Below are 16,650 nucleotides of genomic sequence, written 5' to 3'. Positions count from 1 at the left end.
CGACAGATGCTTTCTTCACGAGTATTTTCCATTTATATGAACTGGATCATAACCCTAAGACTCTGGACACTCACTTCACTTTGATGGTCATATGCTCAGTAATACTTAGGCTGTCCTCGCAATACTTCGCTGGAAAGGCACTCCATCGCTTTTGGAACAATGATCCCCCATGAGCACCTTTAGTGTTTTTCACGGTTTCCACTCAGAACGCCCTACCGCTAGAGGTTGAGCCGTCTGAAGTTGCTGGCCTTGTCATAATTGGTGGAGCTGTCGCCGGTACAATGCCATGAATGGACCAATCATCATACTCAATGTCTCGGAGCCGACTTTTGGATCACTCGGACCTCGTGCGACGCGTAATGGGGGTCCGTCGAAGGCCTCTGCAAGTATCAAAGCCACGCTTGGTAGTGACCATTCAGAGGACACTGCTGGAACTCTCCTACTCCAAGATAAACGCAGAAGAACTTCCGTTGGTGTATGCCTTTAGTGTCATTGACTTGTGGATAGGGATAGACCAAGTGATGATCACTACGCAATTCCTACTCCATTTCAACGTGGCGGCCGATTATGAGGAAGGTTAACATCTCAATATACTTTTTGCATTTACAAAATTTGCATCTCATTTTGGGCTTGAATTTGACACGGTATCATAGGGAGAAATAAGCCAAATGATCATAGCCCCAGGTTCGACATATCATTGTTCTTCAAAACAAACCTGTACCTGAGCCATCCAACCGTTGGTTGGGGAGGAATGCTGCGCCTCTGCCTTCTGTTTTGTCTTTACCCTGAAGGAGTGTTTGACACTACACTGCATTATGGTAGCACGGGGTCATCAGCTCACAGTACCACTCGATTATAGGTTGTTATCATTTTCAATCCTCTAATAGAAGTCGATGGGGCAAATCACAATGGCATTATCTGATTGGCTGCGAGTGACCTACAGCACAAGAGAGCATCGAAGTGTCCGCTTTGCCGCAAACCAACCTGAAACACGAAATGTTGACTAGACAAAAAACGGAGGTGAATTTACCTGTTGGCCGCTGTTCTGCACGTCTTGTGCTGTAGTCCACTAAAAGTCGGTATGATTAGAACCGCAAATCGGTATCGGCAACGTGCCGTCAGGTATAATTGAGATCACTAATACACGGACTAACGCTTGAGCAATTTCCCGGCATCTCATATGAGAATTTCATTTGCCAAGCCGTCTGTGGCATCTGTTGGTGGGGGGCAATGAGGGTTTTTATGTCAAAGACATGCTGTTTCTCGGCTGCGATCAAATGTCCGAGCTGGAAAGTCAGCCCTTGCTGCGATCGGGATCACGCCCCCCACTATCCGAAATGACGTAGGCCGCATTGAAGGTACTCTTGGGTGAAAGTATCCCGCGCGGCCAGAGACGAGATATAGACTCCGTCCCCGCTCGGCACACGGCGTGGCCTTTCTCATGTGTCGCGAAACGAAACGAAACGAAACAATTGTCATTGAGACCTTCCCCACGAAAGCAAAGACGCTCAGGGATTCCTCGCGTCTGCGGCAGCGCGTGATGAGGGGCTCGCCAATCCCTTCAGCCGGAGATACTCCGTCGCGGGAAATACGGATGAGTCGTAACGGTCTTACAGCTGGCTTAGCGCTGAGAAACGGCCATCTAAGGTTTGAGTTTGCCGTTCAAACTCGAGTTCTAAGACCCGTGAGAGTGGGTGTAATTTCAGTCCGAAGACTTCCAAATGTGGGAGGAGAAGAGGAAAAGTCATCTGGTGAGAAAGACGGGCCGACGCAGCCCTTACAAAGAGAGTGTAGAAGTGCCACGATTCACACCCCTTTTGAGATTCCAGAGATCACACGTTTCTGAGTGGAGGGCGCCTGAGCTGTAAGTAGGGTAAATCTCTTTCGTTCGATTTGATGCGGGGATCATCCATTTCGTCCCAAGAGACGAAGCTGAAACATGAAACAGGAGAAATAATTTTCTTCACATCTTGGCTTCTAGACTAGTCGAGAAAGGGATTAAAATTCAAGGATGATATGCTCTCAGAGGTAAGACAGGGCGACGATCAAAGAACCTCTCTGAAAAATTTGACTTGTGCTCCAGTTCGAAAGGGCAGATTTCCTGGCCGAGCACACTTGTACAGAGGTGTTGGTCTGGCGTAAAAAGTCGTCCTTCGAGTCACTCTGTCCTCTATAGTTACCAGGTCAGGCGGACTGAATAGTGTCTAAAGGCCCGACTGTAGATCTCTGATCGGGCGAATCGCGCCCATTTGGGAAGAAGTCCTCTCCGCAACAGGCGTTCCTCCCAAAGGGATCAGAATTGATCACGTTGATAGTAGCATAATCTCGCATTAATATGGACCTCCAACCGTCGTCTGAGCTTCATCCTGTACCTGCAGTATTCGTGTCAGCAATGGTGCTTCTGGCAAATTGAGACACTCGCACCTGCAACGCACTTATGATATGGTCAGTATGATGGGATCCTGGCTACACCAGCCGCCGCCGCCGCCAACGTCTCATGGACTGCGCCCTCACATGTATGCGCCGTTGGATGAATCAAATAGGTGGGTGAGTGAATAGCCGTGCAGGAGATGCCCACAGCGACAAGCCAACGAGCAAACGGGGGTCCACCCACAACCCTGCCTTCTCTGTCTCCCACGCCCCGCAGGAGTTGTCGGGCAAACCCGTTCGGATAAGCTTTTTCAAAGGGCCCGTAAGTCAATATTGTGGTTCGGTATCGGTTCTCCATAATTCTTCCAGCCCTACCACATGCTTCTCTTCGGAACCAGAAACACTAAACTGATTTCGCGACAGCAGCGGAACATCTATCCTATCAGAACCGAAAAGCCGCGAACGGAGCACTCTCGTAACGAAACGCGAACATAATGAACTCTGCTCGTCTCTTACGACTTTCAGCGTTGCCGATTGACGTTGATGGCTTCAGGCCCGGGCTATCGAAAGTATCTTTGTTAATTTGCCCAGCTTACTGTCGGCAGACCAAATGACTAGACTGGTTCGCAGGACCTCGACAGGCTCGTATAATTTTCCAGACTTGTCCAGTCATTGACTTTGCAATACGCCATCGTCTACAAATCTAGCCCTTCAAAACTCACGCGGTTCATTAATCACAATGTCTTTGGTAAGTTAAGGTTTGCACAGCCTTCAAGACTCGATTTAGGATAATAGTACTTTTTTCATAACTCATCGTTTACATGGTGCTGGTATATATACTTGCACTCTGAGAAGTTATATTCCTTTCCGGGTGATAATCCGTATTCGTGTGTTGTTTTTGAAACATTCCTCGACCCTTTTCTCCGATCCTTTGCTTTGCTTGAGTATGGCCGAGGTCGATTGAAGAAAATGATATGTAAGAGACCAAATTCATGACCTATCATGTGCTTTGTCGAACATCCAGAGGTTTGTACTTTCCGGTCTCGGCTTTTCTCTGCTCTTGTCCACAGGACTAGCGAGTGCTTTGTCATTGTCAAACATCCAGAGATTGGTACTTTCTGGTCTTGGCTTTTCTTTTTTCTTGTCCGTAGGACTAGGGATTGCTTTGTCATTGTCAAACATCCAGAGGTTTGTACTTTCCGGCCTTGGCTTGTCTCTGCTCTTGTCCGTGGGGCTAGCGAATGCTTTATCGGGACTAGGGAGTTCTCTCAACTCCAGACCGAAGCCCCTTTCAATGTCTTTTGTTTTGAAGTCTGTTTTCATTGGTGTAGGGGTAGACTGCCATGGCGGTGTCTCGTACCATAAGTCCGAGTGAACAGTAGCTCGCCCTCGTCTGTTGAAGAGCCGGGGGAACCACCTGGCGAGCACTGAGAGTATCTTTTTGAAGACCTCTTCCGCCAAGGGTCTGAATCCCGGAATAGAAAGCGCAATGAGAGTTGCGCCAATTTCTGATACCTCGGTTGCGAGCAGCGGGCTGTAAATCCATGACTGGTCCGGTTGCCATTGTCCGTTGATGACGAGTATAAGACGAGCGACTGAGATTGCAACAACACTATAGGGGTTAGTGACATGATAAATCAGAACGGGCTTGTAGATCTGACTCACAAAATACCTGGTAATAGGATACAGGCAAGTTGAATCTTTCGCTTTCGAGTCATGTCCAACATTCGCAGCATTGCGATAGGTATTCCGAACAGAACAAAGTCGCAGAGAAGTGAGACAGCCGAATTGATTCCGTAAACAAAGCCCCATGGCAGGCACTTGAACTCGTTGAACTGCGATTGCCACTCATAGGGCCAGATTGCCGTCACTGGCAGACAGTGGAAGATGATGAGTAACATTTGCGTGATATATCCTGCAAGCAAAAAGAGGGCAGCACCCTTGATTGCCAGCAGGAATCGACTGTGAACACCGCATACGCGGTAGTAGAACGCCAACCCCGAGTAGCGGCAGAACAGAAGTGCACTTGTATAGATTAGATGTGCGCTGAAGTCGAGAATTTCGGTTTGCTCTAGGATTTCTTGCGTCATGACAAATTGAATAAATTCAAAATGTCGACCGGAACCGATGTTAATCAATATTATACATAGAGGGACGAAGGCTATGAGCATTGCCTGCAGTGATGATGTCAGACTGACTCTTTGATCCGCGCAAAGCGACTACACTTACCATCGATATCACAGCAAGAATGTCGTCTATCCCAAAGACTTTACGAAGGTATAATCGTGAGATTGCTCGGCCGTTCACGATCACCAGTGTGAGTGCAAACATGAAGATTGACGCGTTCATAGACGGTGTGTCTCTGTCCTCTTCCAAGTATGCAAGACTGATTTCTGGTGGTACGCGACCGGCCGCGACGGCGGCTGCGGCCTCAGAGTCGCCCATCATCGCGATGGTGACCGACGAGATGTTGACGATCCGGGTGAAGGTATCATGCGTGTGAGAAAAGAATACAATCTGACAGGACTCGGATGAAGAGAAGCCACCCTCAAAAGCTTTATGTGATCAAATTAATGCTGCGGACTCATGCATCCTGCGTCTAAGTTCAGATCTGATCGGATGACACAGATTCGCAACCCTAAATTCTTTGACTGCCTACACAAGCTTGTATGGATGCTTGGAGTGAGGCTGCCAAGAAGGTTTGCGCTTGTGTCTGGGCCGAAGAAAGCTTAGAAAAGCTTAGCACCAGCCTTTGTAGGCTACGTCCGTGCCATTGGCAGCCTTTCCATTCACATTTCCCTATTCCATCAAAGCGGTGACAAGTGATTGTACGGGGAAATAGGACAGTAGTAGACCCCAAATGGCTTCTCGAATAAACGAAGTCTGTCTATTGGTTCAGCTACAAATAATTCAAAGGGCGTGGTATACTCAATGCTATTATGATGAATCAGCGCCGTTGAAATTGAGTATTGGATAAGGTCCGCCCCATGGCCATGTCGCAGTCTCTGGCTGAGATCCCGGTTTGTGGAGTGAAATCGCGGGAGCCAATCGGCAAATCACTACCGCGACCTCACAGGCCCTTTCGAGTACGGGGGTTATCCATCAATTGCCGCAAATCCCGAGTTTTCTGATCAACCTCTTGTCAGGGTCCATCCCCAGACCAAAACAGCAGTTCCTGGCACGTTTGAGGGTGTTGTCGAAACAGATCATAGGGATCTAGCGTGTTTTGTTCCTAGGGAAAACGCGCCAAGGAACAGAACTCTTTTTCGCGACCGTAGTCGGACTGAACTTCCCAACTTTGTGCCGGCATCCTCCGATACGGACCACCGCCGTTTGGGACGCGAGATGTCCCATAGGAATTCAGACGACGGCATTCGGTTTGGCCGTCTCAATCGAACAAACAGTCCATCGAGCCCAAGCACCAGTGGATAATGAAGAGAAACGAAACTGCGGCCATCGCCCAGGAACGACAGCGGACATTGTGTTCCGACCAATGTCCATCACAGCTCACTGCCTCCCTGACCTGCAAAAAAGAGAAAGCGCGGCCCCCGAGCGCCGGGAATGGAAAGGGCTGGTACACGAGAACACGGAGTCTCGTTAGATGAAAATGAGGCTAACGGATACACCATGGTGTGCATACTTTCGGGCATGCCTCATGAACCCTTTCTTACACGAATGCACTTGTCAATCCTTGTGTCGATATTCGAAGACTTCAACCCCCAGTCAAGCTGTCACAGACAAGGACAACTTGGTTGCACCTGTTCGCGACAAATTCATATGACGTACTTGAATCGGGATGTGTCTGAATCAGGAGTTGCAGGGTAGCAGATGCTTGCGATACTCCAGGTTGCTCTTTGGTGCAACCTCAACTTGGTAGGTGCTTGCAAGGCATAAAGTATATCCGCCCGCTCTACGAAACTGTACGATGTGCTGGCTACTTCCCGGTTGATAGTCGAGACAAGGCGCATAGGAAATGCACTCCCGTCCCGTATCAGGTATTTGCAGTATAACCACATGAATGCCGCCAGAGGTAGTTTCTAGAGTACCTACTAGTTTCCTTGAACCTACCGGCTCATCTCCTTTGATTGTAAGTAATAACTGAAACAAAAGTTGGGATCTGTTTTTTCCGAAGTAGCGTTTTGCGCAACTGGTGATTGCCTACAACATAGCAGGTTGTCGTTGCCAACACGTAAGAGTTAACAACCTCTCTAATAATCGATCAAGTACACCTGATTGAGGCTTACTCTAGGTTCCTGACGCTGCCCTACTTTGCGCTCAAGGGAAAGCACGATGTCTTCATGGGTTTTAGGTGGAGATACACTCATGCTGATCCGTGCTTTATCGCGCACTCACCAACGCACCGACTTCCTGAGCAACCTCGCTTCTCGGACCGAGCCTAGAGTTCTCTAGATCTTAAATCTCTGTTCTTTTTGAAACATTGCGTTTGTACTTCGTGATCTCTCGTCGATCTCTTGCTACGAATGCGTTCGAAGAGGGGGGGGGGGGGGCTTACCTATCCCAGCGGCATCAACTAGTCTTCCGTTCTCATCATTACGCAGGTGAAGGGCTTCTTCTGTAGCTTAATAAGGTATCAAAACTTCTGTATTTTTTATATCTTTGGACTAGATTGCTACCCGAATAGGGTTAAGAGTCCCCATGCCATGAGGACTCATGAGGACTCGGATGAATGCATTGGATTAAAGAGTCAACCTATGAAACTGATTTTTAGGAAATTAGGTATTTAAGTAAGAAGAAATGTAAAATTCTAAATTTGAAATTCTCCAACCGATGTAACAGATCAAATATGGATTTATAGGTTTAGAATATTTACGTATATAAGAGTCAAAACCGGCAGATTTCTCCTAAGAACGTGTAATGAGTACCTATGATACCCATACCCATAATCTTGAAGAAAAGCCCCCATAACCCATATCAGTACCCTCCTCCCCCCTCCCCCCCATGGGTCAAATGGATATCCATGGGGATTTTTAACCCTACACTTGGTGCCGATGTTCCGGTGTCTTGGCTACGACAATTATACACAGGGAAATTTCATAGAGTTACTCGACATGGTTTCCGCAGCCTTGCAAATCACTGGGAAATTGCGCTTGATCTTTGTATTGATCAAGTTCGCCGTACGCGATACGTGACCATAGAGCTTGGATTTGGAAGAGTCATCAATCCCTTGGCAACAGGCAGCAGGATCCATCCGTCCAATCACCTGTCAACATAAGCCCCCTAGTTCTTCATAAACGTCAGCTGTGGCAACTTCACAGTTGCTTGTAGGTAGCAACCGTGTGCTTTTTGTGTATATACAACTGGCTGTTTTGGTGTCAATTTCCCTCTATCTTTGTGCGCCGGTGAACATTTTCATCTGTAAGCAAAACATGCAAGTCTTTCACGATGGCCTACGAAAAACCCAGTCCTTTCACAGGCCCTAGCCAACTGGAGGAATTTAGTCTCTCAATTAGACTCTCCAATCTCTTCATAGATGAGATGATACGTTCTGAGTCACAGTCGCAGCTTCCAACGCGACACATCAAACTGGCTCTTCTCCAGCCACTTGCGACGCCCGCAATGCTTGCAGCCTGCCGCAACCCCTCTTTGGCACTCACCTCCATGTCAGTGCACTCTGGCGATGGAAACATTACCACCGCCGCCGGAGACGAGTTTCTCGACCTCACAGTCCTTGACAAAGCGTGGCGCAAGGCTGTTGGCAAGGTTCTGCCGGTTTCCTTCATTACGTTCGATTTGAGCTTGCCCAGGCCGGAATCTGGCAACGCAGAAGAAGGGCTTGATGCGTTTGAAAGAATCTATTGGGACGTCCATCCACCAAGTGAAGGTAGTATAGGCCCCTGCGTTCGGACGCAAGATGTCTTGCGGCTGGCCATCACTATCGCAACCACATCGCGGATGCGGACGCAGAGCGACTTAGGTTTCAATGTTGTCTATGAGAAGAAGGATAGGGTGTCGCTGAATGCTATGAGCCTTTTAAAAAAGCAGCTCCGGGCTATCGCTGAGTCACGCCGTCCAGGTTCGTTGGGTGAGCAGCAAGGTGTGGAAATATCCGCAGCGTCTTGTGTAGGGGCCACAGAGGAGCCTTGAGCAACAGTATGAAGCAATGTATGCGAAACAAGCTCGATGTATGTGACGTGAAATGGACGAAGACTGGAACTTGATGGCATCTCTCACACTGTTGGGCATTTGCTTTGGAGTAATATTACACGATAGCCAGAAGCAACACGCATAAATCGAAGACCTTTTTCTGTGACTTCGTCAACTTAGGTGGCAAGAAATCTAAAGTGCGTATCCTTTCTTGATATCCTTAACATTGTACCCGCCTGAAGCCGTGACAGGAGCAAAACTTTGAACCCACTCACCAACTCGAAAATGATGCTGCGGCAATGCTGTCTGAAGTTTCATTGCATCCCACCTCCTGTGCCACAAGCGGCTGCAAAAACGTCTCCTGGAGGACTGATATGTTACTACAGGAACATGAAATGAGAAATAAAACAGCAAGAAAGGGGAAGTCTTCAAAGAACTGGGGGTTAACCAGAACAAGCACCAGTGATCCGAAAGCCTAGACCATCCTCATCACATTCCTCAAGCAGGACCCCAAGTTGGCAAGCAAGACCCTCCTCATCCATTTAAGATAGTAATCAGACTGTTCTGATCGAGATCATAATACCGCTGCAGCAAGCAGTACGTCAATAGCCGGTATCACTGGGATCAGTAGCTGGCGCTGTTTGCGCACTAATATTGGAGGTGCCAAAGATATTGATAGTAGAGGTGATCACCCTTAGGGAAGCAGTCAGCTGGCTACAAGAGTTCTTGCAGAGCGACAAAATCGACAAACCCCATGAGTTGGTATGTGCTGTATGCTTTACAAGCAATCAATTAGGCTGAGATCCAGGAAACTCCGGATGGTGATACAAACGGGGCCAACATGGACTATGTTGGAGGAGCGTCGGCGGTTGAACCAGACCCAGTCCACTATCCTCCAGAACGGCCAACGCCTCCGACTCGCCATTTGTTAAGCTCTGCCCCATGCGGATGCTGCCTGCCGAAGGTTCTCTAGATCACCGATGGACGTCTTTCGGCTCAGCAAATGCGTCTGAGGATGCCGTAGCGCTCATCGGAGTCTGACAGTTCACTTTCAGCCCAATCAACATCGCAGTGGCTGCGTCAACCGAAGCTCTCCAGTGCTCTCATCGTCAATCAGCAAACTGGGGGTACAGGACCAAGTGGATCGGCATCTTTAGGGATCCATTCAGAATGCAGCTATGTCCCCGCCCCTTGGGGATTTCCTTCGCGCCAGGCACAAATATCCCCAGATCCCGGCAATCACTTGGGTCTCGATCCTTCGGCGGCCGCCCGTGATAATCCCGGTCATTCGTCTTATCCGCCGTATACTTAAGCAGTTTCCTTGGCCTCAACGTCGCATTCGACTCTGCTCCACCCCTCTCCCATCCATCCGCCCACCTCCCACGATGGTTCGTCTCTCGCTCGCCTCCGTGGCCCTCGGCGCTGCAGCCGCCGTCAAGGCTCTTGCCTCGGGCAATTGCACTGGCGTCCAGGCCATCAGCACCAAGTGCGCCTCCAAGGAGGCAGCGCATACCCGCGACTTCTTTTACGTGGGCGGCCGCTACATCGAGGGCGCCTCAGGCAACGTCACGGTCGATCAGCTCTATGTCGAGAAGCTCGTTCCCGTTGACGCCGGACGTAGCCGTCGTCGAGGCGTCCCTGCGACGAAGCCTATCATCTTCTTCCACGGCGGCGGCACCACGGGTGTCACGTGGCTCAACACTCCCGACGACCGTCCCGGGTGGGCAACGTATTTTCTGCAGCAGGGGTACACAGTGTACCTAGTCGACGTAACTGCGATTGGAAGGTCGACAGAAAATAACCTTGCGGAGTTCACCATGATCGCCGGCACAGCGGCAGAGGGCGTGGAGCGGGCGTTCACCAACGTCGAGGCGTACAACGCGTATCCCCAAGCGAAGCTCCACACGCAATGGCCCGGCACCGGACAGAAGGGCGATCCCACGTTCGAGCAGTTCAAGAAGGCGATCATCCCACTCTCCACCAACTGGGTGCCTCAGGAGCTCGCTCTGCGCGCCTCAGGTTGTGAACTCTTGTCGCTCCTCGGTGAGAAGGCCTACCTCATCTCCCACTCCATCGGCGCCCGCGCGCCGATTCTCCTGTCTAACGACTGCCCGCAGCATATCGCCGGCAACATCAACCTCGAAGGCACCACAGTGCCGTTCTGGTCATTCGAGAGCCGCTCGGCGACGAACCCGTGGGGCCTAACCAATACGCCGATCGACTACGACCCGCCCATCGCCAGCGCGGACGAGCTCGAGACCGAGGTTGTGGGCAACGACACGCTTGCACTGCGCAGCTGTCATCGCCAAAAGGAGCCGGCGAGGAAGCTGCCCAAGATTGCGAGCGTGCCGTATCTGATGGTCACGACGGAGGCGAGTGTTCATGTTACGTATGATCACTGCACGGTGGATTACCTGAAGCAGGTTGGTGGAGAGCCGGAGTGGATCAAGTTGGGTGATATTGGGATCCATGGAAATGGCCACTTTATGCATTTGGAGAAGAACAGCTTGGAGATTGCCGAAGTTGTGAACAGTTGGATCCAGGAGAAGGAGACCCTATAGACTGGGCGAGACAAGTGGCGGCTTTATGTTAGATAGCTCTTCGCCTCCATGAGTCCTTTAATGAGGAGGTTTTGATGCCTGCTTCGAGGAACCAACATGCGAGAATGGTGGTATTCTTGTTGTCTTTCTCACATAGTCCTCGCATGGCTAAACTATCAATAGCCTAAGGCATCTCCTGGGCATTTGGGGACCACATGGCAAAAAATTTTCCTCGTTAGTGTCATTTGTGGACATATCTCGAGTTACCACAAGTGCTATCACAGGAGTGTCGGGGACACATCCAGATGTTGGTGAACCACTCATTGCAGATCTCTAGTCTTGACCATATGCTCTATGGATGCAGCCTCTTCAACCTAGCCCGGAAAGCGGCCATCTCATGGCCGGTTGGTAAAGGTCAACAGCTTCATTAAGTTCCACGAAGATGGAAGACCGCCGTGAATATTTCCCTTGGGTTTCTGAGATTTTTGTGTAGGATATTGGTCACTGGAGGAAGGTACACCTAAGCAAGCATTGGCTCAGCCATACCACTCCTTCCGTTCTCGAGACTGTTAATGAACCGCCATCCATGCCTTCCCTTTCATCTATCTTTGCTGATTATTCTGCAATCAAATCTTCTTGGCTTCGTTTCTGCGCCAAAGCCTTACTTTCCGGGTCACTTGGGACCATTTCTCGTCTCACAATAGGCCTTCAACCCCAACTATACCATGACGAAGATCAAATCACCAAGTGAGTATCATGATCCTAACACTGTATTGGTACCCAGTTGTTCTTACATATCCAACAGATGCGGTCGATACCCGCATCCGCTCCTCGATCGAGCCCAATGATCCCGAGGAACGAGAGCACAATCGTAAGACCATCCAACACAACCTGCGCCTACCAGGCTTCACTCTCCTGGATGTCGTCCTGGGCGTGAACCACAAGCAGTGGTGGAGACCCCTCCACGCCAATCCCTTCGAATGGTCGGGTCGGGATCGGAATGGCCCCTACAAGCTTGGCACCGACCCTAACCACGTCACCGAGCGCCTGGGCGACATCTACGAAGTCGCGCTTGCCGAGCTCAAGCATAACCCTCCACTCGGCCACAACACAGGCAAGGTCATGCGCGCTCACGTCCTGACTTCCGAGCTCCACAAACGAATCCTCCAACGTCTCGTCATCGTCAACCAGGCCTGGGGCCCTTTTCGCGAGGATAAGGGCAAGCAGGACCTGTCCTATGGCATGCGCGTCTACGACGAGGCTCGTCGCAAGTTCCTCAAGAACCCGACGACTCTTCAGCATCTGGGAGACAACCTTCCCACGTACACCCGGCTCTGGGGCCTCGTCGACCGCTGGATTGAGCTCACCACGGATGGCAACCCTGTCCTTATTCTCGACAACGGCTGGGCCGCCCTCGACGCCGGCATCGGCCGCACGCCTCTCCCTTTCTCCACGGCCTACTATCTCATCTCCGCCTGTTCAGACTACATGAAGTCTCGTAATGGCCAGTTGAATCATGACAAGATGAACGAAGACGAGAAGCTAGATACCATCCTGACACCTGGTCTCAAGAAGCTGAGCTTACAGGTCGAGGACCTACTCGCCCGGGAGAACTTGCAGCTTGCGAAGCGCGTTCGGCAGCTTGAAGGCGAGAACGAAATCATGCGGCCAGAGCTCAACGGCCTTAGGGAGGCCAACATGAAGCGCCGACAGCAGCGTCGTAATTTCTGGATGAACGAGGTTATCGACTATAACTCTCGTCAGCGGGAGCAAAAAAAGGAGACATTCCCCATGGAAAGTCTGTATGGTTTTCTGCGATGGATCGAGAAGAAGGAGACTGTGGGACTCTAAAGCATTGGCCGGGAGCATCGACTCAGGCATGATGCGATTAGGTCGGAGTAGCTTCGGGGCTCGATAGTCATTGACCAATCTCCAGGGGGGCGTGTAATCATACCATAATGTGATGCTCTTATGTGGATACTCTCCTGGCAGGACTTCGTGCGTCAGATGTAACGCTGTCTCCATGAGTACATCAACTTGAGTGAACTTCCAAGCTTTCTTGACTGGACCTCGGTTCTTCTACCGTAGCTCTTTCCCTATACATGGAGACAACTTCTCCTAAGAAACTCCTCAATGCTCCCTAGTAAGCCAGCTGCTCACTTCGCCATCCACTGCCACTCAATCACCACCGATTTAATGGTGCCAGTCATCGTGAGGTCTGGAACCGCCCGTGTGCTGCGCTGAGCAGGCTTCAGAAGCGTCCGGGGCAAAGCCGCGGCGCTGAGGGGATCCTCTTTCCTACCCCAGAGAGCGAGCCGATAGAGAAAACACGAGTGACAACGTGGGGGATCGCTGCAATTCAGGGTCCAAACGGCGTCAACATGAACAGTTCGGCCCTCCTTTCCGCAACACTGCCTCGTGTGTTGAACCCCGACGTTCCGGTCTTACACATGCATCCTCCCATACGCTTGGCCAAGAATCAGGCTGGTAGGTGTGTCCGCAGCCTCCTGTTCCAACACCGGATTCATATTTTCATTCATGCGCAAAGGTATGCATGGACTCGACGAAAGTCATCTGATTAATGGGTAAAGATAAAGTGCTAGACTGCAATTTTGACCGCCCCGGGATATCAAGCGCTAAGTCCACATCGTTAAATCAAGAATCCCCTAAAACCCCACGACGTTATACATAGTGCTAAGAATCATAAACGTTCGCGCCTCAGATCAATTCACCGTCTGCGACCAGACCGGTAGCAATACGAACAGCAACACACACAAGCAAGCGAAAACACCTCCTCCGAACATGGCCTGGAGCACGATTTTGTGCTGGAGCCTCCGCAGGTGAGTGTCCTTGACCCGAATCTTGCGATCAAAGATCATCATGCGCGATATGAACTTCATGAGCCCGGTCCGCTGCGACAAGAGCGACGCACTGTCGTCGAATCGTTCCCAGGGGAGGGGTTGGCGTCTCGTGAATAGGAGCAGGAAGAAGCAGCTGCCGCGGAGGCCGGAGAGGATGAGAGACATGCCGACGAACCACATGGGCCAGGGGGCGAAGGCGTTCCAGCGGCTGTGGGCGCCCATGAAGGGCACAAAGGCCCGAAGCAGCACGCAAAGGAAGCCGGCGATAGTGAGGACAATGCCCACGCTGGTGGCCATGCAGAGCGTCTCAAAGGTGCCGTTGGAGACGCCGAGTCTGACAAAGTTGCGGTGCGAGCAGTTCTTCAGGAGGCCATAAACATGGTCGGCAATGGGCCGCAGGTGAGCGGGGTCGGACGAGTGCTGGAGTTCGAGGAGGGCCTGGTCGCGCAGCGCGGGCGGGATGTTGAGTTCCTTTTCGGATCCCGGCAGAAGGAAGTTTTTGACAATGGCGTTGAGTTCGGGACGGTATGCGGAGTGCGGGGCGATGCGAGCTGGGATGACGCTGGCGGCATTGTTGGAGCAGACGGGCTTTGCGCAGGCGTTGGCCCATGACTTGATGCGATCGCGGCCAGTGGGGCCGACTCGGCTGTTGGGCTGGCAGGCACTTTCCGGAGCAATGAGCTGGACAATGTTGGTCATGGTCTCATTGGCTTGAGAATGTTAGTTCGGGATTGTCGAGGGCAGAATGCCCATGGCAGAGGGTGACGACTAACCTGCTTCAGGATCACATTCAAACTCGGACATCTGGATAGATGGGAGCTGGAGGCCAGCAGCTTCGTTCGCGCTGTCCATCAGGCTATTCCTCGATGAAGATGACTGGCTGACTTCCTTTTCCGCGATGGGAAAGTTGTTGAGACTTCCGGTCTTTGCGTATGTCGCTTCATAGTTGCGGAACCTGAATCCATCGTCAGGCTTGGGCCCGGTGTCATGATGAAAGGAGACTTACCAGACGAAGAATTCAAGGTTCTCGGGAGAAAACTCGATGTACTTGAGATACATGTAAAAATCGTATAGTGACATGGGGGAGCCTGCAATTGACTGTGTTAGTTATTCGGTTCGTCACGATGGCAGTCATCTCCACTGCGGTTTCGGCGGTAGGATATGCTCACATGTCTCGTTGGCCAGAACCTTTTCCAAGCTCAACCGTGCCGGGATGGGGTTCTTGTCTCGTCCATCTCTGCTCAGGGGTCTCTTTCCGTTTCGAATGGCGTTGGCATATTCTTTGAAATCTCGGTACTCAGGCTTCTTATACCAAACCAACCAGTCGGGGAAGTTGAACTTTGATGGCTTTGTCGTTTGGCCTTCAGTATCCTCCTCCCTCCTCGTGTTCCTTTCCTTGGTTGCGTCCATATCGAAGAAAGCTTGGTGCTAGAGATACTATTTCTCGAGTGCGGCCAATGTGTTGGGAAGGTTGGATGAACAGACCAGGGGGTGGACAAGTTTGTCAGGAACGCTCGCCCCAGTCATATATGAAGTCCCTTTCTTCTTAGTGCCTTTGTTTGCGTGTGCGGCGGCCGTGTTCGATGCAGCAGATCAGTCCAGACAGGGGGCCCCGCAAGAAGACTGGACGTATGGAAGAGTCCACTCGACGAGGCCGGGTGCTAAGCGCCACTGCTCCAAATCAACTGTAGACGGACCTCGCACGGGCGTGCAGACAACCCGGTAGGAACAGAAGAACGAGTCGATCAGAATGATTCGGTCAGTGGCATCTGGGTAGGGCCTCTGCAAGTGCTGAGCAGACACCGCTAAACCTTTTCTTCATCAGTCATGTCTCATGATGGCTGTCCAATGGGGACTAGCAGAAGAAAACGCCATGGCTGTTTTTGGTCGGGCAGTCATGGTTTGCACCATTGTGTCCAAACTTGGGATGCTCGGAGTGGAGAGGAGTTCGGACGGGGCGGCGAACCAACCGAATCCAGAGAGACCAGTCAAAGCGAGCTAGTTTAAAGGTGTGTTTTGCTAGCACGGCGATAGTTAGCGTGTAGCACTATCCTAGGTTAGGCTGAAGAATCACTGCACTTGTGTTGGAGTTTGCAGCCGGTGTCGGTGCCTTATGGTTGATGGAATGGGGTAATGGAGGGCGCACACCTTCGGATGCGGATGTGGCGAGACAGGCAACCCGCAGCGTTTGGGTTGTCCGTATCGGAGTTTGCGCAGCTAGTCCTGCTCTTGCCCGTGTCTTGCAGGGACTGGGCCGATCAGAATCTTGTTTGTCTTGCGCCCTCGCCTCCTCGACAACGACAAACAAAGAAGATTCCCGGGCCCAGTCTCGACTCGCATCCCTCCAGCTTGGCCAGCTGTTAGTATCGGTCTCGTCGACCTACGTCGGCCCGGAAGTCAGAGTTCAAGACTTAGCCGAGAATTGGGGACGGTCGGCCGGTGTCAAAGGATGGATAGAATGCGGGAAGCCAGGCCGCAAATTCCTTTGCAAGTGTGTCTGTTCTAGACATTCTGGACCCTGTCCGCGAATTCTGTCCCATCCAAAACGAAGAGGACGACAACCACGACCACGACCACTATGACGCCGCCGTAAAGGCCATGATGCTAAATTGGGAGACGACAGGGAGATGGACGGCTCGGACGGGATGATCCTCTCGTTCTTGTGGTGCTTCCTCGGCGGCGAGTGCTAGACAGGGCCTCATCACACCTTAGTGCAGGAATGGCAGGGCCATCCGACGCCAGGTGCGGTGATGCAGAGGAGCGACGCAAGGTCG

At 51.3% G+C, this 16,650-nt stretch overlaps 5 protein-coding genes across 5 annotated transcripts; 3 read left to right on the top strand and 2 right to left on the bottom strand.

The window, feature by feature from the left end:
* Window positions 1–4,510: 4,510 nt before the first annotated feature.
* On the bottom strand, window positions 4,511–4,818 carry ColSpa_09773 (uncharacterized protein; the record flags this gene model as incomplete). Its single annotated transcript, XM_049275985.1, has 2 exons — window positions 4,511–4,531; window positions 4,600–4,818. The coding sequence occupies 2 exons, from the start codon at window positions 4,816–4,818 to the stop codon at window positions 4,511–4,513; spliced, it is 240 nt and encodes a 79-aa protein (XP_049131942.1).
* A 3,129-nt stretch (window positions 4,819–7,947) lies between these two features.
* ColSpa_09772 (uncharacterized protein) lies at window positions 7,948–8,475 on the top strand (the record flags this gene model as incomplete). The annotated part of the gene is made up of 2 exons (XM_049275984.1): window positions 7,948–8,404; window positions 8,456–8,475. 2 exons carry the CDS (start codon window positions 7,948–7,950, stop codon window positions 8,473–8,475), a joined length of 477 nt encoding a protein of 158 aa, XP_049131941.1.
* A 1,385-nt stretch (window positions 8,476–9,860) lies between these two features.
* On the top strand, window positions 9,861–11,036 carry ColSpa_09771 (putative secreted lipase; the record flags this gene model as incomplete). Its single annotated transcript, XM_049275983.1, has 1 exon — window positions 9,861–11,036. The coding sequence occupies one exon, from the start codon at window positions 9,861–9,863 to the stop codon at window positions 11,034–11,036; it is 1,176 nt and encodes a 391-aa protein (XP_049131940.1).
* Window positions 11,037–11,859: 823 nt separating this feature from the next.
* On the top strand, window positions 11,860–12,866 carry ColSpa_09770 (uncharacterized protein; the record flags this gene model as incomplete). Its single annotated transcript, XM_049275982.1, has 2 exons — window positions 11,860–11,886; window positions 12,207–12,866. The coding sequence occupies 2 exons, from the start codon at window positions 11,860–11,862 to the stop codon at window positions 12,864–12,866; spliced, it is 687 nt and encodes a 228-aa protein (XP_049131939.1).
* Window positions 12,867–13,738: 872 nt separating this feature from the next.
* On the bottom strand, window positions 13,739–15,286 carry ColSpa_09769 (uncharacterized protein; the record flags this gene model as incomplete). Its single annotated transcript, XM_049275981.1, has 4 exons — window positions 13,739–14,586; window positions 14,650–14,831; window positions 14,883–14,964; window positions 15,046–15,286. 4 exons carry the CDS (start codon window positions 15,284–15,286, stop codon window positions 13,739–13,741), a joined length of 1,353 nt encoding a protein of 450 aa, XP_049131938.1.
* Window positions 15,287–16,650: the final 1,364 nt, after the last annotated feature.

Source organism: Colletotrichum spaethianum, assembly GCF_022836535.1.
Source record: "Colletotrichum spaethianum MAFF 239500 DNA, contig30, whole genome shotgun sequence".
Taxonomy (NCBI): domain Eukaryota; kingdom Fungi; phylum Ascomycota; class Sordariomycetes; order Glomerellales; family Glomerellaceae; genus Colletotrichum; species Colletotrichum spaethianum.
This window is presented reverse-complemented; position numbering and strand designations above follow the sequence as displayed.